The sequence below is a fragment of the Callithrix jacchus genome, chromosome 4 (assembly GCF_049354715.1).
Source record: "Callithrix jacchus isolate 240 chromosome 4, calJac240_pri, whole genome shotgun sequence".
NCBI lineage: Eukaryota > Metazoa > Chordata > Mammalia > Primates > Cebidae > Callithrix > Callithrix jacchus.
The window spans coordinates 16955316-16982522 of NC_133505.1; the positions used below are offsets into that span (position 1 = coordinate 16955316).

Sequence of the window (27207 nt, forward strand, 5' to 3'; positions counted from 1 at the left end):
GGAGGGAGTAGGTGTTACAGATGAAGGAAAAGCAGAAACATAGAGAATTACTTTACGTGTCTGGTTTAGAGAATTACTTCATGTGTCTGGTTTTACAAGCAGTTTTGGGTTGGCGTTTAAGTGTGTGACAAGGAGCATCTGGGAAAAGATCAATTAGGAGGCTTTCTTTTTTTTTTAACTTTTGAGACAGGTTCTGAATGGGTTCAATTGATCTTCCTACCTCAGCGTCCTGAATAGCTACAACTATAGGTATCCACCATTACACCCAGCTAATTTTTCTTTTTATTTTTGTAGAGACGGGGGTTTTGCCGTGTTGCCCAGACTGGTCTTGAATTCCTGAGCTCAAGCCATCTGCCTGCCTTAGCCTTCAAAAGTGCTACGATTACAGGCAGGAGCCACTCACTGTACCTGGCCCAGTTAGAAGCCCTGTGAAATATTTTGTTGAGTTTAGATCTTATTCTGTAGGAGATGGAGAATCATCAAAGGATTTTAAATAGGAAGTGACTGGCTCATATTTTCATTTTTGTCAGATTATGCAGCTGATTGGAAGATAGATTCAAGAAGTTACAAGAGTGGAAATAGCAAACTTATTTAGAAGACTATTGCAGTAGCACATGGTAGAAATAAGGACCTCAGCTGGGTCAGTGGTAGGGACAGAAGGGAAGACCTATTTGTGAGATTTAAAAGTCATACTGAGAGGATATGAGAAATGATGGAGAGAAAAATCAAGGTTAAGATGTTTGTGTTTCTAACTCTGTAAGGATGATGTTTGGGTTTTTAGCTGTTAGGCTCTTGCAGTTAACCATGAATAAAATAATGATTGTGAAGAAGACTGTACTACAGTATAAGTACAGTGAAAGTACAGAGATAAGTAAAAATGGGAATCTCAGCCCTGTGATCTGACTTTATGGAAACCAGAAGAAGACAAAGAAACAAGCCTTATAGAAAGAACAGGAACAGGTCTTCTGGAGTTAAGGGAGCTCTAAATGGTCTTAACAGTTGGATTTCATAACTTAACTTTATTCTACTACTGTTAAAATGACTCAGCTATAATCGCTAGTTTCTGGTTGTTTTCTTACTACTTTTTCCCTACTGACTGGCTTATCCTTTCCTTCCTATGTCAAATTCCTGAGGGACTTACCAGATTGGCCTGGCTAATTGCTATCACTCTTGGTTGGGCAGAGCTTTTCATTATAGACTATGTTGTGAATTGGTGGCCTTCAAGTCAGGTGCTAACCTGTGTTGAATCAGCTGTAGGAGTGGCGGTAGTTATAAAATACAAAATATCCTCCTGGTACAAGGATAGTTTGGGTCTCACATCTCTCAGTAGGGACAATGTGTGAGGCAGTTTCTCCTAGGAAGGGTTGGCAGTTAGCCATAATTAACCTGAAGCTTGGGAGAGAGGTCTAGGTCATGACTAATTTAGGAGTCACTTGTAGGTGGTAGTTGAAGCTCAGAGTATTTGAGAGAGAGAGAGAGAGAGAGAGAGAGAGAGAGAGAATATGTAATAGAGTGAGAAAAAGCAGTGGGCCAAAGATGGGACTCTGAAAAACACCAACATTGAAAGATTGGAGGGAGCCCAAAAGAAATGGTTGAGAGGGCCCTGGACATCTTAGGAAATTGGTATCACCGAAGCTGAGCAGGGGAGAATCAGAAATGAGGAAGTGGCCTGGCTGCAGTGCCTCACATGTGTAATGCCAGCACTTTGGGAAGCCGAGGTGGGAGGACTGCTTGAACCCAGGAAGTCGAGGTTGCAGTGAGCTGTGATCGTGTCACTGGATTCCAGCCTGGACAACAGAATGAGACACTGTCTCACCCCCCTCCCCACACCCCAGGAGAGATGAGGACATGATATTTAGTAGGGTAGGCATAGATAAATTTTCCACTGCATTTGGAAATCAGATCATTGAGACTTTAGGGAGAGCAGTTTGAATCGCATGATGGAGCAAAACCAGATTTCAGTGGGTTGAAAGAGTAAATGAAAGGACCAAGTAGAGAGGATGGTGAAAAGAGATTACCCTTGAGAAATAATAGATGAAGGAAGAGATTAGGCAGTACCTAGAAGAGGATGGAGGTTAAGATAGGGTTTTTTCCCTCTAATTTTTAATGGCTGATAGTGGAGTTACATTTTACCTGGGGTTTAGCTTCTAATGTCAGCATAGAAGATGAAAATCCCACATAATCAAAATTATCCTTAAAAATTCCTTTGCAAAGTATTGTGTTAGAGACCATTGTGCCATTTTTAACTCAGTCTTGTTTTAATTTGGCTTTGTAGGTAAACCGAAGTGACATAAATTAAATGAGAATAGTATATTACAAGGTATTGTGTTCCAGTAAATGTATACAAATTGTAACAGTTTAACAAATAAAAATGATTAGTATACCTGGTTATTACTTTTTTTTTTCCCTCCCTTGAGACACAGTCTCGCTCTGTTACCCAGGCTGGAGTGCAGTGGCTTCGTCTCAGCTCACTGCAACCTCTGCCTCCCAGGTTCAAGTGATTGTCCTGCTTCAGCCTCCCAAGTAGCTGGGGTGACAGTTGCCTGCCACCACACCTGGCTAATTTTTGTATTTTTACTAGAGATGGGGTTTCGCCATGTTGGCCAGGCTGGTCTTGAAGTCCTGACTTCAAGTGATCATCCCAAAGTGCTGGGATTACAGGCGTGAGCCACCACGTCCCGCCTTGTTATAATTTTTAAGTTAAAAAAATATATACTCATCACTAACTCTAGTACATTATCGACACTTGATATATGTGTAGCACAGAGGTGTAGGACTTTGTGAAACGTCTGTACATTTTGGGGAAACTGTTCCTTTATAGATTGAGGGGAGGGAGAGAGAAGAGAGGAAGAGCATGAAATACAAGTTTGTGAGGCTGACAGACTTCAAGGAAGGAAACTGGTTCCAGAGCACAGTGGTTGGTCTTGGAGAGGAGACTACAGACTTCCTCTGATAATAGTGGAAGAAGTGAAGACTGCTGTGGACACAGACCAGATTGTAATAAGAGAGTAGAGAACTGAATATGATCATAGTTAATGTCCTCCCCTTTTTTTTTTTTTGACGTAGTCTTGCTTTTGTCACCCAGTCTGGCATACACTTCTGCAATCTGGGCTCCCTGCAACCTCTGCCTCCAGGATTCAAGCCTTTTTTTGAGATGGAGTCTCACTCTGTCACCAGGCTGGAGTGCAGTGGTGTGATCTCAGGTCACTGCAATCTTCGTCTCCCGGGTTCAAGCGATTCTCCTGCCTCAGCCTCCTGAGTAGCTATGAGGTTATAGGTGTACACCACCACACCTAGCTAATTTTTGTATTTTTAGTAGAGATGGGGTTTCACCATGTTGGCCGGATGGTCTCGATCTCTTGACCTTGTGATCTGCCTGCCTTGGCCTCCCAAAGTGTCAGGATTACAGATGTGAGCCACGGCGCTTGGCTGGTTCAAACCATTCTCCTGCCTCAGGCTCCCAAGTAGCTGGAAATACAGGTGCCCACCACCATACCATGCCCGGCTAATTTTTGTATTTTCAGTGGAGTAAAAGTACAACTGGTAAGTATGTTAGAAGAGTTTATTCAAACTCTTTCCATCAGAATGTTTGAATAAAAAGGAGTTTCATCATGTTGGCCATGCTGGTCTTGAACTCTTGACCTCAGGCGTTCCCACCCCTGCTTCCAAAGTGCTGGGATTACAGGTATGGGCCACTGTGCCAAGCTGGCCTCCCATTTTCTTAATAAGAGACAAGGTACTTTGCTCATTTTGCTATTGAATGTGAGTAGAGGGCATAAGGTTTAAAGTAAATGATGAAAATGTGGACTAGCCATTGAGAGGAATAGGGAACAAGCTGATTGAACATTTCTAAAAATATTGTTGGTAGCATTGAGAGTGCTCAGTTGACATCATTAGTTCATAGCAGTTGCTGTTTGTAAGATTTTAGACTGTATTCAGTGGAAGTTAACTGTCCAGTGTCGGAGTAGGGAAGATAGATTATAATATTGACAGTGTGGTTTTGCTGGTTGGATATGATAGAAGGATGGGCATATGAGGGAGATCAAGGATATTTGAAGTTTTAAGTGATTACCATGTAGCCTATCCTGGAAGAGGAAAAACGGAGAAAAAAGCACAGTTTGGGGAATTAGAGTTCCTGTGATGTTGAAGAGGGACTACAGATGTGAAGGCTGTAGAAAAGGAAGAGAACAGGATGGTGTGTTCTGGAGGAAGATACCCATGTTTCTGCAATAATGTCATTAGTGCATGGCTGGAAAACCTCATGTGTTCCACAAAATCACTGTGCTAAAAGTAACAGGACTTATGGATAATATAAAGCTAGAGCAACCACTTAAAACTTTGGGAACTTTGTAAGCGTTAACCAGAACGTTACAAAAATTACAGTCCTAATAAAATTAAAGGCCAATTAAATTTTCACTGTGCCCAGTATTGTAGATGGCTGATCCGTTGATGCCTTAGACTCTGGGTCTTGGACTCTTGCTTCTTCTAGAAGGAATGATTGAAGTTAGAGTGGAAGTTAGTGGGAATAAAGAGGTTCAGGAATTAAAATGTAGGGAAAAAGTAATTACACGTGAATGCTAAGTGTATTAATGCACAGGAGAGATACATGTTGCTACGAGGGCTGGTAAAAAGAAGTTTTGACCAAGTTGGAGAGATTAGAGAAAGAATATTTGAGGAAGTAAAGCTTGAGCTAAGATTTAAAGTGTGAGTAGGCCTTACTCAAGCTAAGAAGGATAGGTGGAGGGAATAAGCATGTGAGCAGACTCTGGCCTGATCAGTGTGAAGAGCCGAAATAGTGCTGATGTGGCTGGAGCAGAAATGAGATAGAAAGTGCAGGTGGAAAGCAAGGTGAGATAAGGTGTTCAGGAAGTGTATCTTTTTCCTAGGCGGAAGGGGAAACTTGAGAAGGAATTTTAGTTGTACTGAGGGCTGGCGGTATAAGGACAGCTGATTTATAGATGAAAAAGGCACTGGCTGGCTGCATGTTGGAGAGTGATTGGGAGTGGGAATGGGGTAGAAGAGTTTATTGAAACTCTTCCATCACATTGTTTGAATAAAAAGAGTTGGCCAGGCGCAGTGACTCACGCCTGTAATTCCAGTACTTTGGGAGACCGAGGTGAGTGGATCATGAGGTCAGGAGATCGAGACCATCCTGGCCATGGTGAAACCCGGTCTGGACTAAAATACAAAAAATTAGCTGGGTGTGGTGGCGCACACCTGTAGTCTCAGCTACTCAGGAGGCTAAGGCAGGGGAATTGTGTGAATCTAGGAGATGGAGGTTGCAGTGAGCCAAGATCGTGCTACTCTACTCCAGCCTGGCAAAAGAGTAAGACTCCATCTCCAGAAAAAAAAAGAAAGAGCTAAACTTGCTAGCCTTAGAGTTAGGAAGTAATACATATATTTTCTTCTAAAGCCACATAGAAAAACTTAAAATTGAGGACTTTGTAGTTTTAAAAGTTGAAACTTTGGTAGTATGAGGTTGTTTTATGGTTACCACAGAATGTAAGGTAATCATAAACTTTCAGGTGATGAGCATTGTTAGAAATAGGCTTTTTGCTGCTGATATTACAAGTTGAGCATTCCAAATCTGAAATTCAGAATGCTTTCAGAATTCGAAACTTGATTTTTTTATTCTTGAGACGGTCTTACTCTGTTACCCAAGCTGGAATGCAGTGGTGCTGTTGGATCACTGCAACTTCTGCCTCCCAAGTTTAAGCGATTCTTGTGCCTCAGCCTCTCGAGTAGCTGGGATTACAGGCGCGCACCACCAAGCAGGCTAATTTTTGTATTTTTAGTAGAGACGGGGTTTCACTATGTTAGCCAAGCTGGTCTCCAACTCCTGACCTCAAGTGATCCGCCCACCTCAGCCTCCCAAAGTGCTGGAATTACAGGCGTGAACCACCACGCCTGGCTCAAAAGAGAAACGCTCATTGAAACATTTTAGATTTTGGATTTTTGGATTTAGGATGCTCAACTGGTAAGTACATGCAAATATTGTAAAATCTGAAATTTATCTAAAACACTTCTGGTCCTAAGCATTTCAGATAAGGGATACTCAACTTGACTGATCTCATCTAAGAAATAGTATGAAACCTTTTAATCGTACATTTAAACTTTTCCTTATGCCTTTTACATCAAATTTAAATTCTAATTTAAACATGAAACAAATCTTCTTAGTTTTATCATTTACAGAATTTATCTGCAATTACTGAATCATAATAACTATAATGGATTCTTGAATATTTATAATTGGTACTTATAAAGTACTGCAAGTAATTTTTGCATAATGAAAAATATATGGCATTTTAATTCAAGCATGGATTTAATATATGATTCTACCAATTTGGGGCAAGGTATATAATGTGTGAAAATTTTATTCTTTTTCTGTGGGCCCACGACCAATTACAATTTATTTCAAAAAGTGAGTTTAAATAATACCTATGTCATAAATGTTGAATGAGAAAAATCCATACAAAAGCACCGAACACTTTGAGAGACTGTTGACTTTCAAATATTAGCTTCTTTCTCTTTTCCCATAGAAGTAGCAAGAATAGGACATGGGGATATGTGAAGTGATCCCCAAATGTTCATTGGAACTAAGTCGTTCATGGGAGTTCAGAGCTCACACTAGATCAGGTTTCTTGAATTTAAATCCCAGCACAAATCCTCGTTTGGAATTCTCATTCAGCTGTATGACCTTGGGCAAGTTTCCTGATTCCTCAACTATGAAATGATAATAAATAGTACCTACCTCATGGGGTTGTTTTGGATATTATAGAACAGTGCCTTTCACACAGTATTAAATATATGTAAGAATACTTTGGGATTACCTTACCCCTAAAAGTTTGGGTCACTCCCCTTAAAAAAAAATTAGTGAATTTAGGATTCCAGTTAGATTCTCTCTAGATAGTTTTCTCTCTAGATAGATCTATTTGTAGCTATTTAATTTTTAAATATGTATTTAGTTTTGATGACCTTTTCTTAGGTAACTTAATTATTTAAACATACTTTGACTGAAAAAGATGTTTTACTGCCACCGTAATTAAATATTTAATAAAAAGTAACTAGTGCGGAGATTTGTGCTGTTGTTTCTTTTCTGCTGTGTAGCTCAGTGTACCTGCATTTGTTAAAGTAGTTTTGAGGCATGTAAATATTGCTTCCATTTTTGTCTTTCTAGCCAAGCTTGTTGACTCCTTCTGGTCACCAGGCTAAAAGAACTTCTGCCCATAACCCAAGTTTTCATGGCAATGGAAGGAGTGGCAGAGTTCATTTTTTTTTTTGTGGGGGGAGTAGGGTGTGTGAACATGTACTAATTTGCATTGCAAGTGTAAACTGTTTAATAAGGTATATGTTAGAAATTGGTAAAGTGTATGGTAAGAGAGTATATGATCTCATTTGTGTGTGATAATTATGGTATATCTAAAGATATAATTTTTGACTCAAAAGAAAGTATTTAGTTAAAACAATCACGATAAGTTTGAGGAGAATTCTGCTACCCATAAGGGTAATTTTATAGTATGACTGAAAGATTAATGCAAAGTTTGTATTGGGTGGAGCATATTTAACTAGAACACCCAAATAATGATTTAGAGTATTGTTTCTCATACAGCCCTTTTGGGGATTATGGAGACTTGTCTCACTCATACTCTTTGAGTACTTTCTGACATGCTACTTCAGCTTCTGTCTTTATTCTCCCATGGACATATTTTCTCTTAATATTGTCCACATGCTAGCTTTCAAGGTAATTTGTATCTTGGGTGAGAGGTAGAGGAAATGATTGTTGAGTTTAGGAAACCCTAAGGGATTAGAATTGAGGAATAGCTGGTTTAAAAGCCATTATCTAACATATTGTCTAAAATGTCAGCAGTGGCATAGTGTTATTTCCTTTCTTTAAAAAGAAAAAAATAAAATGCATTTAGAAATAAGATGTATTTCTCAATAGGCTGTTATTGGCCCAATAGCTTTTGTGAATCAGTTTTAATTAATAAGATTATATCAAAGGACAAAATTGTAAATTCTTAAAGTAAGAAAGCTGTTTTGCCAGTTCAATCTGATTGTATAAGATTTCACTTAGAAATATACGATATGGTTTAAATATACCATATGCTTCTGGTTTAAAGAGCAGGTCTTTGGCAAGAGTATACAAAAATTATGTAAGTTAAATGCAAATTTAGACCTGATAAAATTAAGATCATTCTCTCCTGTTCCTCAAATACAGCCTTTTTCTCTTAAAAATATAGCGTACTCTATCCCATCTTTTATTTAATTTGCATAAAGGGTTGCTAGGTTCAATTTACATATTCAGATTCTGGAATCTTTTTTTTTTTTTTTTTTGAGACGGAATTTCGCTCTTGTTACCCAGGCTGGAGTGCAGTGGCGCGATCTCGGCTCACCACAATCTGTGCCTCCTGGGTTCAGGCAATTCTCCTGCCTCAGCCTCCCGAGTGGCTGGGATTACAGGCATGCGCCACCATGCCCAGCTAATTTTTTTGTATTTTTAGTAGAGACGGGGTTTCAACATGTAGACCAGGATGGTCTCGATCTCTTGACCTTGTGATGCACCCGCCTCGGCCTCCCAAAGTGCTGGGATTACAGGCTTGAGCCACCGCGCCCGGCCCAGATGCTGGAATCTTAATAAAACTAGTAATAGTGTGAAGAGTTCTGTGGCTAACTTGGGCTATTTTGCATATTGGGTTAATGGTGATGATAAACGTTTTATTGAGTGTTTGAACCGATAGGAGCAGAAATTATATATCATTCCTAAAACCTATATGTTCCTGAATTGTTTAAGATTTTCATGTTCCTATTTCAGTGAATATCTCATGTGATTTCTTTTTTTCCTTCCTGTTTCATATGCAGGTCATGGCAAAACCCCAAAAGATGCAGCATCAGTTCGAGCCACGCATCCAATACCAGCAGCCTGTGGGATTTATTATTTTGAAGTAAAAATTGTCAGTAAGGGAAGAGATGGGTAAGTGTAAACTTTGGTGAGAAAAATCATTTGCTAGATTTTTTTGTTTTGATTCATAATTTTTATGATGTAATTGGAAAATTGGAATCCTGGAAATTTTGGTAATTGGAAAAGTGGAATGTGAATATTCCAGTATAACAGATTGGATCTGGTTATGGTTAAATACTAGCTGAAGTTAAAGCTTGAGTTGGTGATATTAACTAAGCTATTCTGATAGGTTTATTATTAAAATGGAGAATTGAAATTAAGGAAAGGAGAGACAGTGACTAATTTTCCATGACTTTTCTTACACTGCTTTTTCCTGAATTCTGCTAAGAAGTTAAATCCTCTCAAAACAAGTAATCGTAGTCGATTGGTGATTCATAGGTATTTTACAGATGTTGGGCCTTAGAATTTTAGGTTTCGTCTGGGAAATGTATATTTGTATGCTCTCAACTAGAGGAGATTTCTCAGGGTTTAGGATGTGGTTTAGAAACTTTTAAATGAGAAAGAATTCCATGGTAAAGCTGGGAACCAAATTTTATATCACTGCTTTTTAGCTTGGGATTGGTGTGTGGTTTGTGTGGATATCAGAATAACTTATGAGACTATTAAAATAGTTTTTGGGCCTTTCCTCAAAAGTTCCTAAATTCGAATTTTCAGAAGTAAAGCTTTGGGCAAGATAGGCATTTTGAGAAAGCTCCACACTGAATTTTGGTGCCTGTCCCTGGTTAAGCACTAATTACCTAGAATCATTGGCGCTATCCTATAGTATTTCCTGATGACTTTATTGCATATCAGAGTTCTCTTAAAGCAGCCATAGGATCATTAGTCGAGTTACCAGGACAAAGCTATTGGGCTGTATGGGTAAGTTGCCCTGTGAAGTCAAGTTAGGTTGACCTCAAATCAACCCCGACTTAGCAGTTCTCCTATGTTTAATTAACGAATTCAATAGATTACTCCTTTATTGGCTGAATATTCTCGATGTCAACAGTATGAACAAGAGAAAATAAAAACTTGGAATTCAGTGACAGCTTTTTATGTAACTGCCTCAGTTTTCCCAGGGTAATCAAGCCAAAGAGAAAATTAGAGATGCCAAGGATAGAGTGGTTGAGAGAGGCCCCACATTGAAATAGGCCCATGATTGTCACCATTTCTCACTTTATAAGCTGTATAATCAGTAAGCTGATTATTTTTATACTTAAAGTTTTATCATCGTTTTCATAATGCTGGTATTGTTCAGGATGATTCCGATGGTTCTCTTTACCTTTTGCTCTGCTTATTCTGTCTTTACATGAACTTGACCTTATATTTGGTTGCAAGTACCCTCATGATTCTCAAATCTAATGCTGTGTCTTAGCTTACTCCCTTGAGCTCCAGACAATGTATCTAACCAAATGTTTGCATTTGAATGTCCCACACAGGTTTAAATTTAGCTTCTTTAAATTTTTCTTTTCTGAAAACCATTTGGTTGGTGATTTCCCTAGTGCTAGAAACTTGAGAATTTCCTGCTTTTAACTTTTCTGTTCATCTCTACTGCCTCTCCCTTAGTCAGATCTCTTTATTTATCTGTTGAATTAGTCTGAGGTAGTTGATTGATAGGTCTGCAGTTGCTCCCAGTTTTGTTCTTATTCTAGTCTATAACTTGTCAGTGTTCTAATACAGAACTGAATTGTCTCTACTCCTTTTTCGAGATCATTTGGGACATCTGTTGCTTCAAGGATAAAATGTAGAGCTTCTTAACAGGACCCCCTCATGATGTGACTAGCTCTTTCGTAATTTTTTAATCTCTTTGTAGCCAGGATCCCTTATCTTTTTTCTTTTGTTTTTAAAATTAGGTATATGTTACATATAGTAAATTTTATTGTTTTTAGTATACAGTTCTGTGAGTTTTGACAAACTTGTATAGTCATAGAACCACCATCACAGTCAATGTGGGAATCTCCCCTTATCTGTGGGAGATACATTCCAAGAACCTTTGTGGATGCCTGAAACGGCAGGTAGTACTAAACTGTATATATACTGTTTTTTCAGTCTGATAATTGGGAGGGCTACTCAATGACTAAAGGGCATGTGGTATATATAGCCTGGATATGCTAGACAAAGGAATGAGTCCCAGGCAAGAATAGGGCGGGACTAAGTCCAGTGGCATGAGATTATATTGTGTTACTTAGAATGGCATGCAATTTAAAACTTATGAATTGCTTATTTCTGGAATTTTCCAGTTAATATTTTCAGACCTCAGTTGACTGGATAACTGAAACACTGAGGAAAGCAAAACCACAGATGAGTGCAGGCTACTGTATATAGAACAGCTCTATCACCCCCGAAAATTCCTCCATACCCTTTTGTAGACAACCCTTCCCCATCTCTAGCCCTTGGTCCCTATTGATTGGTTTTCTCTCTATATAGTTTGGCCATTTCAAGAATGGCATATAAATGGAATCATATAGTTTGTAGCCTTTTAAGTCTGGTATCTTTCATTTAGTATAACACAGTTGAGATTCCTCCCTGTTGTATATATTCATAGAACAGTCCTTTTTTTTTTTTTTTTTTTTTTTTGAGACAGAGTCTTACTCTGTCGCCAGGCTGGAGTGCAGTGGTGATCTCAACTCTGCAAACTCCACCTCCTGGGTTCAACCGACCACACCCAGCTAATTTTTATATTTCTAGTAGAGATGGGGTTTCACTATGTTGGCGAGGATGGTCTTGATATCCTGACTTCATGATTCGCCTGCCTTGGTCTCCAAAAGTGCCAGGATTATAGGCATGAGCCACCATGCCTGGCCAGAACAGTCCTTTTTAATCTAATTGTGTAAATGGGTAAATCAGAGTTTGCTTACCGACTCCTCAGTTGAAGAACTTCTCAGTTGTTTCTAGTTTTTTGGCTGGAACTGTAAACATTTATATACAGGTTTTTATGTAAACATAAATTTTCTTTTCACGAGTAAATATCCAGGAATGGGATTGCTAGATTGTAGTTAAGTGTATTTTTAACTTTATAAGAAACTGCCAAATTGTTTCACAAAAGTGGCTGTACTAGTTGGCATTTCATTTTTTCTTTTTCTTTTTTTTCTTTTTTTTGAGCCGGTATCTCGCTCTGTCGCCCAGGCTGTAGTTCAGTGGCGTGATCTTGGCTCATTGCAACCTCCGCCTCCTGGGTTCAAATGATTGTCCTGCCTCAGCCTCCCAAGTAACTACAGGCACACACTGCCACTCCTGGCTGTTTTTTTTTTTTTTTTTTTTTTTTTTTTGTATTTTTAGTAGAAATGGGGTTTCACCATGTTGCCCAGGCTGGTGTCAAACTCCTGTCCAACTCCCAAGTTTAGCCTCTCAAAGTGTTGGGATTACAGGAGAGAGTCACTTGTGTCTGGCCCACTAGTTTTCATTTCTGCCAGCAATGTTGTATGAGAGTTCCTGTTGATCTTAGCACTAGGTATTGTCAGTTTTGTTTTTTTAAAATAATTTTTAGCCATTATAATAGGTGTCTAATGGTTTCTTGCTGTGATTTTAATTTACATTTCCCTAATGACTAATGATACTGAATCCCTGATTCACACCTGCTTTTAACCTGTAAGGTACCATCTGTAGTTCTCTAACTACACATGCTGGCTTATATTTCTAGTTCCTTATGCATGCCCTTCCTTCACCTTCTCTTATCTCTCTCCCCATTTGCCTAGCTAATTACTCTTTAAGCCCTAGTTTGAGTACCTTTCTTGTGGCATTTTCTCCCCAAAGTAGCAATATGCCTTTTCTATGCCTCCTTTACATTTTGGGCAGAATGTAATTATGATATTTATGTTATTTCAGTTGTCTGCTTGCTGCCAACATGACCCTATAGTAAGAGTAAGGGACTATTTTAATTTCTATGATTCCAGTACTTAATTTATAGCTGGCTTTTAAATGTATGAATAAATGAATGGATTAGAAGAAGTACAATTCTTGTATGTTCTTGGAGAAAACTTTTTTTTTTTTTTTTTTTTTTGAGATGGAGTCTCGCTCTGTTGCCCAGGCTGGAGTGCAGTGGCTCGATCTTGGCTGACTACAGCCTATGCCTCCTGGGTTCAAGCAATTCTCCCTGCCTCAGCCTCTTAGTAGCTAGGATTGCAGGCATGTGCCATCATGCCCAGCTAATTTTTATATTTTTAGTAGAGATGGGGTTTCACCAAGTTGGCCAGGCTGGTCTTGACTCCTGACATCAGGTGATCCACCCGCCTCTGCCTCCAAAGTGCTGGAATTACAGGTGTGAGCCACCGTACCTGGCCTTTTTGTTCTTGTTGTTTGAGACACAGTTTTGCTCTTGTTGCCCAGGCTGGAGTGCACTGGCGTGATTTCAGCTTGCTGCAACCTCCGCCTCTCAGGTTCAAGCGATTCTTCTGGGATTCCAGGCATGCACCACCATGCCCAGCTAATTTTGTACTTTTAGTAGAGACAGGGTTTTGCCATGTTGGCCAGGCTGGTTTCAAACCCTTGACCTCAGGTGATCTACCTGCCTTGGCCTCCCAAAGTCCTCGGATTACAGGTGTGAGCCACCGTGCCTGTTAATATATTTGTTTTGCCAAACTATTCTATTTCTTTGGTTGTATTTCATTTATCTCCCTGGTAAACTTGTAGAACAAAGTTCTAGGCCCAACCCATTGTTTTAGGAAGGAAAGAAAAATTCATTTCTGATAAAAACCAACTCATATTGCTAATTTTGGCCAAGTAATATTTTTCTGGAGAAAAAATTCTTTTCTAAAATCCCAACATTTTTGTAAAGTATGTACCAGAAAGAGTAGCTGTTAGTCACCTTTTGTTTGTGGTGATGTATGTCCATCGGAGAGTTTATTATGCTTAATTTAAAACTGAATTTCTGCTGAGCACGGTGGCTCAATGCCTGTAATCCTAGCACTTTGGGAGGCCAAGATGGGCAGATCACAAGATCAGGAGTTCAAGACCAGCCTGGCCAACATAGTGAAACCCTGTCTCTACTGAAAATACAAAAAATTAGCTGGGCGTGGTGACAGGCACCTATAATCTCAGCTACTTGGGAGGCTGGGGCAGAGGAATCACTTGAACTCAGGAGACGGAGGTTGCAGTGAGCCAAGATTGCGCCACTGCATTCCAGCCCAGCCAACTGTGTGAGACTCGGTCTCAAAACAAAACAAAACAAAACTGAATTTTCTTTTAAACAAAGTGTTCATCCAAGATCTCACTTTTTAAAATAAATTGTCCTTGGCAACAAATTTTCTCATGAAATGGCAAGAGTTGGGTAAGAATTGCCTCTTTCAATAGAGTAGAAAGAACTGGTGTTAATATATTATGTGCTTATAAAGACTTAATTTCTCCTATGGTGTACATTAGGAATATGACTGTCATGATGGTTATTTATATTTCTTTATTGCCTAGAAAATGAGACTTGAAGAAGTTTTTTTTTTTAATTGAGTGAAAGAATATATTTCATTTTCTGCCATGAGTTCTCATTTAAACTGAACCTAATTTTTGAATATATGCAGTTAAATAAACTTATTAGGACAAAATAGTCTGTTTAAATATTAATTTAAAAATCGAATGCATTTCACAACAAAAAATTAAATCACTTTGTCTACATGACTTTTTTTCCAAAACGGAGTCTTGCTCTGCTCACCCAGGCTAGGGTGCAGTGGTGTGATCTCGGCTCACTGCAACCTCTGGGTTCAAGCAATTCTCCTTTTTCAGTCTGTCCTAGTAGCTGGGATTACAGGCATGTGCCACCACACCCGGCTAATTTTTGTATTTTCAGTAGAGATGGGGTTTCACCATGTTGGCCAAGCCGGTCTTGAACTCCTGACCTCAAATGATCTGCCTGCCTTGGCCTCCCAAAGTGGTGGGATTACAGACGTGAGCCACCATGCCCAGCCCTGCATAACTTCTTTAATGGGTATGTATTTACTTTCCCTTCTTTTTAGTGATCATTGACTGTTGAGATGAATTTCTTTCAGGAGTCTATATGTTATGCACTTTCAGTTCAGGAATTTTATTCAACTTTTAAATTATGCATCTAATAGAGGCAGTGGAGATACAGTTAATTCTAAATGTGAGAGATAATAAAATTTTCATTTGAAAGTTTTTAGAATTATAATTTATTATGAATAGTATTTTTAGCTCTTCAAACAAAATATTGATGCCACTCTTTGACAGTGTTTCAGTGAGAACTGGCAAGTCATCCAGTCTCTCTGTTCTGTTCCTAAATTCTGCTGCTGATAATAAAGTGCACTCTTTCAGAATGTTCCTTTTATGCTTGCTGACTTTCTAGATTATTTCTTGTCGGAAGAGGAGAACAAAGGTCTTTCTTCCTGTCTAGCCTTAAAAAGACTTTGAAAACTAGAAGGCTGTTTTTTCTAGTTTTGATTGGTTGTAAGTAGCAAATGGAAGCACAGGGCAAATGTGGACAAAGAGTAAACAATGTATTTATTATAAGTAAGCAGTATATTTATTAATTTGGCAAAAACATGTTGAACACCTATGATATATCACATCGCCAGTGGCTAAGTGAGGATAAGAAATTATTTATTCATTTGTCTAATTCATAGTTCTTACTAGAGGACCTGACATTTAGTAGAAACTCAATTAATACAATGAGTGAATTGAATGTGGTCCCTGCCTTCAAGGAAGATCAAATCGTTTAAGAACAGGGATATCTTTTAAGACATGGGTCATTAGGTGGTGTTTTTTTGTTTGTTTTTTGTTTGTTTTTTAATGAACATCGTAAAGGGTACTTGTATAAACCTAGATGGTATAGCCTACTACATACCTAGGCTGTACCATTGTATACATAGTTCTTTGTTGACCAAAATATTGGTAAGCAGTATTTAGAAGATATAGTGGACAGGTCAGGGAGAGAAATAGGCAAGTCTAAGACATAATATACTAAGTACTTAAGAATGAGACTATATATGGGAAAACAGTAGAGAGTAGTTAATTCTGGCTCAAGGAGACAGATTTATACAGGAAGTAGTATTTGATAGACCTTTCAAAATGGGTAAGAATTTGAGAGGCCTTGTTGGGAAAGAACATTCCAGACGGCTGGAATAGTCTCACAGGAAGAGTGCAACCTTGTGGTTTTTGGTACAGATACATGGTTCAGTATTGTTGGGAACTTGGATCATAAGGAAGAGTTACATAAGTAAGAATAGGCCAAGTGTGGTGGCTCATGCCTGTAATTGGGAGGCCAGAGTGGGCGGATCACCTGAGATCAGGAGTTTGAGACCAGCCTGGCCAACATACAGTGAAACCCCATCTCTACTAAAAAGTACAAAAATTAGCTGGGTGTGGTGGTGCATGCCTGTAGTCACAACTACTTGGGAAGCCAAGGCAGGAGAATTGCTTGAACCTGAGATGTGGTTGTTGCAGTGAGCCAATATCACGCCACTGCCCTTTAGCGTGGTTGACAAAGTGAGACTCCATCTCTCAAAAAAAAAGAAAGAAAAAGTAAGAATGGAATCAGATATTATAGAGCCTTGATGATTTATAAGGTATTCTATAGGTAGAAGGGAGCCTTCAGGTTTTTTTTTTGTTTTTTGTTTTTTTTTTTTGCGCGGCAGACTCTTGCTCTGTCACCCAGGTTGGAGTGCAGTGGCATAATCATGGCTGGCTGTAGTGTCGACCTCCCATGCTTAAGCAATCCTCCTGCTTCAGCTCAGCCTCCCAAGTAGCTGGGACTACTGGTGTGCATCACTATGCCCAGCTTTTTTGTAAAGATGGGGTTTCGCTATGTTGCATAGGATGGTCTTGAACTCCTGGCCTCAGGCGATCCTCCTGCCTCCCTAAGTGCTGGGATTACAGGCATGAGTTACTGCACCCAGCCTCCCTTCAATCTTTTTGAGTTGAGAAGAGATATGATACCTCTTTTAGAAAGATAATACCAAGTGGGGAGAGGATGAAAAGTGTGATGGCAATGTGCAAGATTGCTAGAGAGTGTAGGGTCTAGAGCTAGGAGTTAGGTTGTGAGGCTGTTGTCTGGGGTTGGAGTGTGCTAGAGATCAAAGAAAAAAAATAACAAGAGGAAAATAACACAGGAGGAAATTTAATTTCTCAAGTACCTGTTATGTGCCAGATACTGTGCTAAGAACCTAGGATTAACAAAGATGGAGACAGGGCTGTAAACATGGCTGAGAAAGGGTACCTACTCTCCAGAAGTGTGCAGGTAAGAAGGGAAATGAACATGTACATAAATAATAAAATCCAGTATGAGATACACAGTAGTAGACATAGAAACAAACTAGAGAAGTATATTGGAGGAAGTAACCAACTGTATTAGAAGACAGGGTGGTGATCAGGGAAGTCTTCATGGGAAGCTAACACAAAATTACAGAAGATTCTAGTTAAACATAAGTCTCTGTTCTCTGTCCTTCTGTTGCTTGGGTATTGTTCACAAGATAGGATATGAACAGAGATTTTTAAAGATTAGTAGCTGTTTTAGAAGCCGACTAGTTACTTTTGTTAAGAAATATAGTGGAGATATAAATTTTGGCTCTGCAACTTACTAGTTCTGTGATTTTGTATTTTTCAACAGACTCTCAGTCTTATCTGTGAAAAGAAAAAATAGTGCCAACCTCATAAGACCCAGTTACATAATTCACTTAAAGCACTTATTAGAGTCCTTGATATGAAGCAAACTCAGGATAGCTTGATGCTGCCCTGAAAAAAGGTGCCTAGTGCACAGCAAACTGATGTCTTCTTGCTGCTGCTGCTGCTTGAGGAAGTTCAGCGTAAAGTTTAGTGGGAGGAGCGTGTCTGGAGATGATCATGAAGGGACTTCTAATGCCGATGGGTATTACCTTTTATCTTTCAGATGCTAGTTTTAAGCAAGGGAATTAAATGGTCTGATTTGCTTTTTAAGTAGGTTATCTGAGGTTAATATGGAAAATAGATCTGAGGCTGACTCCAGAGATCAGTTGGGCTATTGTAATAATAAATGGAGGGTTTAATTTGTGTAGTGGGCTTGGAGAGGAAAGCAGACAGATTTGTTAACTGGTTAGGTCTTAATTTTTTTTTTTTTTTTTTTTTTTTACAAGAAATCTGTCTTTATTTCCTTGATTAGGAAGTAGGAGTAGTAAGTAGGTAAAGATAGTTGTTGATAGAGTATTAAGAATGACTCCCTGGCTTTTTTTTTGAGACAGAGTTTTGTTCTTGTTGCCCAGGCTGGAGTGCAATGGTGATCTCGGCTCACTGCAGCCTCTGCCCACTAGGTTCAAATGATTCACCTGTCTCATGCGCCACCACGCCCAGCTAATTTTGTATTTTTAGTAGAGACAGGGTTTTTGCATGTTGGTTAGGCTGGTCTCAAACTTCTGACCTCAGGTGATCTGCCCGCCTCGGCCTCCCAAAGTGCTGGGATTACAGGTGTGAGCCACCGTGCTGGGATTACAGGTGTGAGCCACCGTGCCGAGCCTACTCCCTAGCTTTTGATTTAAAAGATTAAATGGCTAGTGATGTAACTAAACATATCAGAAAATACTGGAAGATTGTTTTTGTTTTTTTAAGAGAGAGGGACTCACTTCGTTGCCCAGACTGGCGTGTGGTTGTATGATCATAGCTTACTGCCACCTTGAACTCCTGGCTCAAGGGATCCTCCTGCCTGAGCCTGCCAAAGTGCTGGGATTATAGTTGTGAGCCATCACACATGGCCAGGAAGTGGATCTTTAAAGATGGTGATGGTGGTAATAGTGTTTGAACTGCTATGGGACACCCAAAAGATTAATAGCAAAAGCTTTGACTAATAAATGGGATTTAGGAGAGTAGGGCTGAAGGTAGATTTTGGAGTCATCAGAATGTAAGTTGTTAAAGCCATGGGAACTGATGGGATAACCCAAGTATGTAGTGTTAAAATAAAGGAAGAGGGCCTAGGGTGGACACCTTAAACACCACATTTAAAGGACATATAGAAGGGAATTCATCCGAGATTGTTTTCATTTACTTATGAATTTTTTAAAAAAATTTCTTCCTTGTAACATAATCATCTGATTCTAAAAAAACGAATGGTCAGAGAATTAGAAGGCAGCGATCCTAGGTGTTCTCAGAAGCCAAGGAAGTCAGTTCAAAGGAAGACTGCTAAGTGTCCATTGGTTTGTCATTTGGGAGGTTAACTAGTCCTTGTGATAGCAGTTTCCTTGAAATTGGGGTGATAACAGTGTGCAATGTGTCAAAGAGTGAAATTGGGGTACAGTGTGTCAGAGTTAGAGGTAAGGAATGGAGATAATGTGCCAGTGGACTAAGTAGCCGTGTTACTATTGTGAGAAACAATAATTCAGAGCCCATTTAGAAAAGTAATACACTGCCAATTTGATAATTCAAGGCCAGGCGTAGTGGCTCATGCTTGTAATCCCAGCACTTTTGGAGGCTGAGGTGGGAGGATTACTTGAGCCCAGGAGTTCAAGGTCGGCCTGGGCAATAAAGCAAGACCCTGTTTCTAAAAAATAATAATAATAAAATTAGGCCAGGCATGGTGGCTCATGCCTGTAATCCCAGCACTTCGGGAGGCCGAGGCAGGTGGATCACAAGGTCAGGAGATTGAGACCATCCTGGTCAACATGGTGAAATCCCGTCTCTACTAAAAATAAAAAAAATTAGCTGGGCGTGGTGGCACGTGCCTGTAATCCCAGCTACTCAGGAGGCTGAGGCAGGAGAATTGCCAGAACCCAGGAAGCAGAGGTTGTGGTGAGCAGAGATTGTGCCATTGCACTCCAGCCTGGGTAACAGGAGTGAAACTCCGTCTCAAAAAAAAAAAAAAAAAACTAGCTCGATGTGGTGGTGCACACCTGTAATCCCAGCCACTCAGGAGGCTGAGACAGGAGAATCCCTTGAACCCAGAAGGTGGAGGCTGCAGTGAGCCAAGATCACGCCATTCCAGTTTGGGCAGTAGAGTGAGACTCTGTCTCAAAAACAAAATAAAGAAATAAAAATAATAAAATTAGCTGGGTATAGTGGGATGCGCCTGTGGTCTCAGGTATATGAAAGGCTGAGCCAGGAAGATCACTTGAGTCTGAGGTCAAGGCTGCAGTTAACTGTGAGTGTGCCACTACACTCCAGCCTAGGCTACAGAGCAAGACTCTGTTTTTGGGGGGAAAAAACAAAGAGGGAAGATTTTGAAATTCAGAAAAAGAAAATTTGGAAAGTACAGAAAAATGTAAAGGAGGAAAGCTAAGCCATAATTTTGTATAATTAATTGCTATCAATTATTCTGCCTGTTTCCTTCCAGATTTTATGTATACACATATTTTAAGCTTAGTTGTACTCTTTTTCTTGAGACGAAGTCTCGCTCTGTCTGTGGTGCAATCTCGGCTCACACAGTCTCCGCCTCCTGGGTTCAGGTGTTTCTCCTGCCCCAGCTTCCTGAGTAGGTGGGACTACAGGCACATGCCACCATGCCTAGCTAATTTTTGTAATTTTAGTAGAGACTGGGTTTCACCATGTTGGCCAGCATGGTCTTCATCTCTTGACTTCATGATCTGCCTGCCTTGGCCTCCCAAAGTGCTGGGATTACAAGTGTGACCCCCTGTGCCCAGTCTAGTTATCCTTTTTTTTTTTTTTTTTAATAGGTTTTTACATCCTGTGTTTATTATTGATTCATTTTATTTTTTTGGAGACAGGGTATTTCTTCTCTGTTGCCCAGGTTGTAGTGCAGTGGCACAATCATAGCTCACTATAACCTCAAACTATTGGGTTCAAGTGATGCTCCTGCCTCAGCCACTCAAGTAGGGAGGACTACAGTCATATGTCACCATGTCTGGCTTATTTAAAAATTTTTTTTTCTTTTAGATGGAGTGTTGCTCTGTTGCCAGGCCGGAGTGCAGTAGTGCAATCTCGGCTCACTGCACCCTCTGCCTCCTGGGTTCAAGTGATGCTCCTGCCTCAGCCTCCTGAGTAGTTGGGACTGCAGGTGTCCACCAACACGCCTAATTTTTGTATCTTTAATAGAGAAGGGGATCTCTTGACCTCGTGATCCACCTGCCTCAGCCTCCCAAAGTGCTGGGATTACAGGTGTGGAGCCACTGTGCCCAGCCCTATTTTTAAATTTTTTTGTAGAGGATTACTATTCATTTATTTCTATGCAACAGTTACTGTGTATTTCTTGTATAATTATAAACATTTTTCTATGAGATTAAAAGCTCTGAATATCTTATTTTTGGCCATGGCATAGTCTGTTGTAAGTGTATTATGGCACATCCATAGCTGTTCTCCTGCTGCCAGTTATTTAGATTGTTGTAATTCTTTCACTATTCTAAGTAATCTTTTTTGCATGAAATTTGTCTTTATTTCCCTAGGAAAGATTTCTTGAAGCGGAGTTATAGATCACAAGAAGTGGCATGTACATGTTTAAGGCTTATGATACATTCCAAATTACTCTCCAGAAAAATTATTCCTGTTTATGTTTGGGTGGGAGAGACCTTGTTGTATGTATATGCTGAGGAGAAGGAATCACTAGTGAGTCCAGGAGAAGACTGAGGGGGCTAATGAGGCAAATTTCTTTGCCCAGTGGGTAGGATATGGGGATTTAAGTATAAATTAGGAATGTGGGATGGTATATGGAATTTACTTATTGGCACTTACCACTGCTTCTAGACGCCTGTCTTGACAAACTTTCTGCCTTCAAACTAGATTAGGCTCCTCTGTTAATGCCCTTTCACGATGTCTTGTACTTCCTCTTCATAGCATTTAATCACATTCATCATTATTTAAGATCTGTCCTGCCTGTTAGAGTATCCCCTGTATAGAGGGCACAGACTTCTGTTTTATAACTTCACAGTTTTATCTATGTTGTCCTACACATAGATAATCAAGGTTCATTGATCAGAGAACTAAAAGTATTGAGGAACTATGAGATTTAAAGCCATGAATTTGTGACAACGGTTTACATACTTATAATATCATTTTTCACTGTATACTCAGCTGCTTAGAGAGGAGAGTTGAATTATGCTATATGACTGATGCAAAATGGAAGACTATAGGTTAGGTAAATTGGAAGAACAATTGTAGTAATTGAGGTTACTGGTGAGGGAATATTTAAATGGACTGTTTTAGTTCAGTGAGTCTTGGATTTTGGATATGTTCTTTACCTACGTTTTGAAACCATCAAGAATGGTACGAGCCTCAATTTTAGTGGAGAGAGAAATTGGTTATTTAAGAAGGTATGAAATATGGGAAAAGTGACCTAAAGCTATATAACCATCGTGTTTCTCAAATTATTGTTTAGTTGGTTCTTTAGTGCAGTTTAAATTTCAAATCACCCTTACCTCTTACTCTATCAGTTATTTTATACCTAACAAATGTAGGTAGGTTTTTTTTTCTTTTTTCTTTTTTTTTTTTTGGACAGAGTCTCGCTCTGTTGCCAGACGCCAGGCTGGAATGCGGTGGCGCAATCTTGGCTCACTGCAACCTCCCTCTCCTGGGTTTAAGCAATTCTCCTGCCTCAGCCTCCCAAGTAGCTGGGACTACAGGCATGCGCCACCATGCCCAGCTAATTTTTTTAAGTCACAAGGTAATACATTCTTAATGCAAAAGGGGGGGAAAAAAAACCAAACGAGTCCTGTGAAATAGAAAAAAGCATACGTATTTTTAAAAGCATCTGCAATCCTACCACCCATATTAATGGCGGTTGACATTTTGGAATATATTCTCTCCAACTTCTCTATTCACATTGCTTTCAACAATAGTCTAAGAAAGAAAAATTGGTTTAAGATGTATTTGAGTCACATGAGAGATTACAAAAATATATTATTTTTGTAGATTCCAGTACTTATACTTTCACTTTAATATAAATTTAATTAAAAAATTCAGAGAGGGTTGGGCACAGTGGCTCATGCCTGTAATCCTAGCACTTTGGGAGGCTGAGGCGGGTGGATCACGAGGTCAGGAGTTTGAGACCAGACTGGCCGATATGGTGAAACCCTTTCTCTACTAAAAATACAAAAATTAGCTGGGCGTGATGTGGCATGCCTATAATCCCAGGCAGAAGAATTGCTTGAACCTGGGAGGTAGAGGTTGCAGTGAGCCAAGATCACATTACTGCACTTCAGCCTGGGCAACAGAGCGAGATTCCGCTCCGCCTCAAAAAAAAAAAAAAAAAAATTTCAGGGAGAAAATTTTATTTTAATGTTTTAAAGACACCCATGTCACATAACTTTAAGGTTGTATAGTTTTGTCATGATGAATATATTACTTGAAATCATATTCTGTTTTTCAGAACCAGGAAAACAGTTTATAACCAGTCTATTTATGTTTATCTCAGATATATTGAGTTCTTTGTCTTTGCCTATTGCTGGAATCACTTAGGTTGATTAACATTCCAAGATAAGGAGAAATGATCTGTTGGTCCTAGACCTTTTGGATTTGTAGATGATTTGATAGTCTGCATAGTTTTTTGGAGGAGTGGGTGAAATGTTTTAAAATGGTTGCGGAGCAGTAATCCTCAGATGGAAAAACAGATTGGTTAAGAGTTGAAATTTATTCCAGTGATTCTTTGTAATTTGTATGGTACAGAATCTAAGGAGTTTTCTTCCCCAACATACACATACACACAGAATAGAGAGTTAACATAGTGTATACCCTACCCTTGTACACACCACCAAGATTTTAGAATTAAGATTTTGCCATATTTACTTTATAATAGATCTGTTCCTTTGTCACCCCATCTTTTTTTTAATGCATTTCAAAGTGAGTTGCAGAGTTTCCAAATCAGTTTTAGAGTCTCTCATTTTACACTTCTTTCTTTTCTCTTACTCTGAGAATCTTTGATTCTGTTGATATGTATTTATTTGCTTTGTTCTAGAATATCTTGATACATTTCCAAATTAAAATACCAGTAATTTTGGAGGCTGAGGCAGGTGGATCACCTGAGGTCAGAAGTTCGAGACCAGCCTGGCCAACATGGTGAAACCCTATCTCTACTAAAAATAACAAAAATTAGCTGGACGTGATGGTGGGCACCTGTAATTCTAGCCACCAACTTGATATGTTTCTAGTGTCAACTTATTTAAAATTGTCTTCCATTCTTAGGGACTGATTTTTAAATTTTTATTTTCTTTAATTATGTAAACATTTACATTGCTCCAAACTAAGATGGTTTAAGAAGGTATTTGGCCCAGGTGTGGTGGCTCAAGCCTGTAATCCCAGCATTTTGGGAGGCTGAGGTGGGCGGATCACCTGAGGTCAGGAGTTTGAGACCAGCCTGGCCAACATGCTGAAACCCTATCTCTACTAAAAATACAAAAATTAACCAGGCGTGGTGTGGCGTGTCTGTAATCCCAGCTACTTCGGAGGCTGAGGCAGGAGAATCACTTGAGTCCAGGAAGCAGACAGAGGTTGCAGTGCGCCTAGATTGCTCCACTGCACTCCAGCCTGGGCGACAGCTTGACTGAAAAGAAAAGAAAAGCACTTTACAGAAGGTTCATGGCATTTTTTTTTCTTCCCCTCCCTCTCAGGTAACTATTTTCATTAGGTTTTGGTTTTTAAGCAAATATGCCATCAGAAACTTTGAAGAGATATCGCAGCTGATGACACTAAAGGAAGTGGTTAAATGGGGATGGTATTGAAAGGAAACTCGAAACATTTTTGTTGCTTTTGCATTTTTAAATATTATCTATTTTCTCTTTTTTTGAGAGGGTTAGTATATTTTTACATTGAGAGAGGTACATTTATACTAATACCTATAATCCCCTCCTTTTAACGTACTCTTGTATTGTGAGCAGTAATGAAATTAGCTAGTAACCTCTTATGCATCTTTTCTTCCCTTTTTCCAGCATCCGGTTTTTTTTTGCATTTAAAATTTATTATTTATTAACATGTAGTAAATACATTTTTTCAGTTTATAGTTGTGAGTTTTGACAAATAGAATTACATAACCACCACAATTGAGATATACAACAGTTCTCTCAACTCCCCAAATTCTCTTTTTGCCCCTTTATCTCAAACCCTTCTCCCACCCCTAACTCCTCACAACCACTGATCTGTCTTCTGTGCCTATAGTTTTGCCTTTTGAAGCCAGAATGTGTAACCTTTTGAGTATGGCTATTTTGTATTCACTTAGCATGATGATACTCATCCAGGTAGTTGAGTGCATCGGTCATTACTTTTTCTGTAAACTCTGTTTTGTTAATTGTTTTATATCTATAGTTTGCAAGCATATAACATTTGCATACACTACACTGTTTTCTTTATTCTGATCATTTAGTGTTAGTTCTAAATTATATTTAGTACTTATCACCAGACCTTATCCCAAAGATACTTTTAGGACTTTTTGGTTGTCTGAAGCTCACATTCTACTATAGAGCTCATGAGAACAATATTCTTTAAGTCCTTTTGGTTCAAACTGTTTGTTTGTAACCATTATACCCATTATATTTGAAGATTTGGTTGGATGTAAAATCCCTGGCTTATGTTTTTTTTCCTTTCCCCTGAGCAGACTCTCACTTAGTTGCCCAGGTTGGAGGGCAGTGGCACAATTGTGGCTCACAGAAGCCTCAGCCTCCTAAGTAGCTAGGACTACAGGTGTGCACCCTATGCCCAGCTAACTTTTCAATTTTTTAATTTTAATTTTTATTTTTATTGAGACAGGGTCCCATTGTGTTGCTCAGGCTGGTTTTGAACTCCTGGGGGATCCTCCCCCCTCAGCTTCCCAAAGTGCTGGGATTACACACATGAGCCACTGTGCCCAACATGTTTTCTTATGCGCTCCCTGGACATTTTCAAGGTCTTAAGCCATTTATTTCTTTTGCAAGAAATTTGCTCATTTGCTTGGATACCTGAAAGATTTTCTTTAAAGAACCATTGCTTGAATCTATCTTGGTGTTGATCTTGGTATGACCTTAAATAGTAGGTTCAAGTGTTTTATTCCAGAAGAGGTTTTTGTATGTTGTTTTTCATATTTGCTCTGTTCCATTACATGGGTTTGTTTTTTAGGGACTCTAATTACGAATATATTTTGGATCTTCTTTGACTAATTTCTTTTATTATTTTATTTTTTGGAACGGTTTTCTGGTTAAAAACTGGAAAGCCTGCTAGAGAAATTCTTAAAGAGCTGTAACACTTGACTGACTTCGTTATTTTGAAAATTTCCTCCATTCTCTTTTCTCTTTTCTTGTGGGGTCTCTTTTTTTGTGTTCCATTTAGCTTGTCTTTGTTTCTGAAATTCTAATTCTTATGTAAATAAGAACACTATTTTTTGACCAATTTATATTAAAAATTGGAGACTTCTTATGAAAAAGTCTTGAACATCCAGTGTAAATTTTAAGTTGTTAATTTAATCCAGTGTTAATTTTAAGTTTTAAATTTTCACTTGTGAAGAGAAATATTTTTCAAAAACAAAACAGTAAAATGCATCTCAGTCTCCATAGTTTTATAGATACACCTTATTTGGTACAAGTAGAACCTGTAATATTTATAGAATTTAAATGTAAATCAGTTTCTTCTGAACTTATTTGTGTGATTTAAAGTTGCTACTTTTTATTTATTAATTTTATAGGGATATTTTGAAAATAAGATTTTAAATATGGATTACAATATAAATAATTTTATTAACCAAAAATGTCAGTTTATTAGAAACAAATAATTTCGTGTCTTTTGGGCCAGAAGTAGAATATGTTATTTTATACATGTGATTTTTTTTCTTTACATTTAACACCATAACAGTTTAACAAGTCAGAAAACCAGGTTATTTTGTGTTTTATTGTTGTAGTAATTTACTACAGGTGGAATTATTTGACAAAGAATTGTCAGAGGAACTCAAACTAATATGCTTTTTTTGTTTTTAGAGTCTTATTGTCTTAATTGTTAAAAGCCAGGATAAATGAATAGGTACTTGAAGGCCATCTTCGTAAATATAGCCAGGCCTTAATTTAACGTATTGTATATTTATATTTTTATAGGTCTTTGAGAGGTAATGGGAGAAAGGTGCACCTGTGAAGGGTTGATGTATGTTATTGTGAACTTCCCAGAGGCAAGAACTAATTTCTGTTTTCTGTGATTCTTTATGCTTTGGGAAGAAAGTGGTAGTGAAGGTGCAGTACATATAGAGATATATAGAATTGGAACAATTTTTAAAATTACAGATAATAAAGTGAAATGTCTTAGGTTTGAATAGTAATACTGAAAAAGGATTTCTGTTTTCTGTTATTTAAGTTTCTTACCTCAATTTCATTATTTCAGATAATCACCTGGTGAGTGGTATTTCACTTTGCAATATTTTGAGTATGCATATACTTAAATTTCTTTTGTTACTAATGGTGGTTGTTCTAAGAATG

At 38.7% G+C, this 27207-nt stretch overlaps 1 protein-coding gene and 1 non-coding gene across 4 annotated transcripts in view; one reads left to right on the plus strand and one right to left on the minus strand.

Annotated features, from left to right (window-relative positions):
- The window catches only part of RANBP9 (RAN binding protein 9), a 173388-nt gene that overhangs the window by 77586 nt on the left and 68595 nt on the right, over positions 1–27207 (plus strand). For all 3 annotated transcript variants that reach the window (XM_078368328.1, XM_078368329.1, XM_035294871.3), the window contains one exon: positions 8860–8971. In XM_078368328.1, coding sequence (XP_078224454.1) covers positions 8860–8971 — 112 coding nt within the window. The remainder of the gene's footprint in view (positions 1–8859; positions 8972–27207) is intronic.
- Positions 25934–25996, minus strand: LOC118153335 (U7 small nuclear RNA). Its single transcript, XR_004742578.1, has one exon. It is a non-coding gene; the product is annotated as a U7 small nuclear RNA (small nuclear RNA).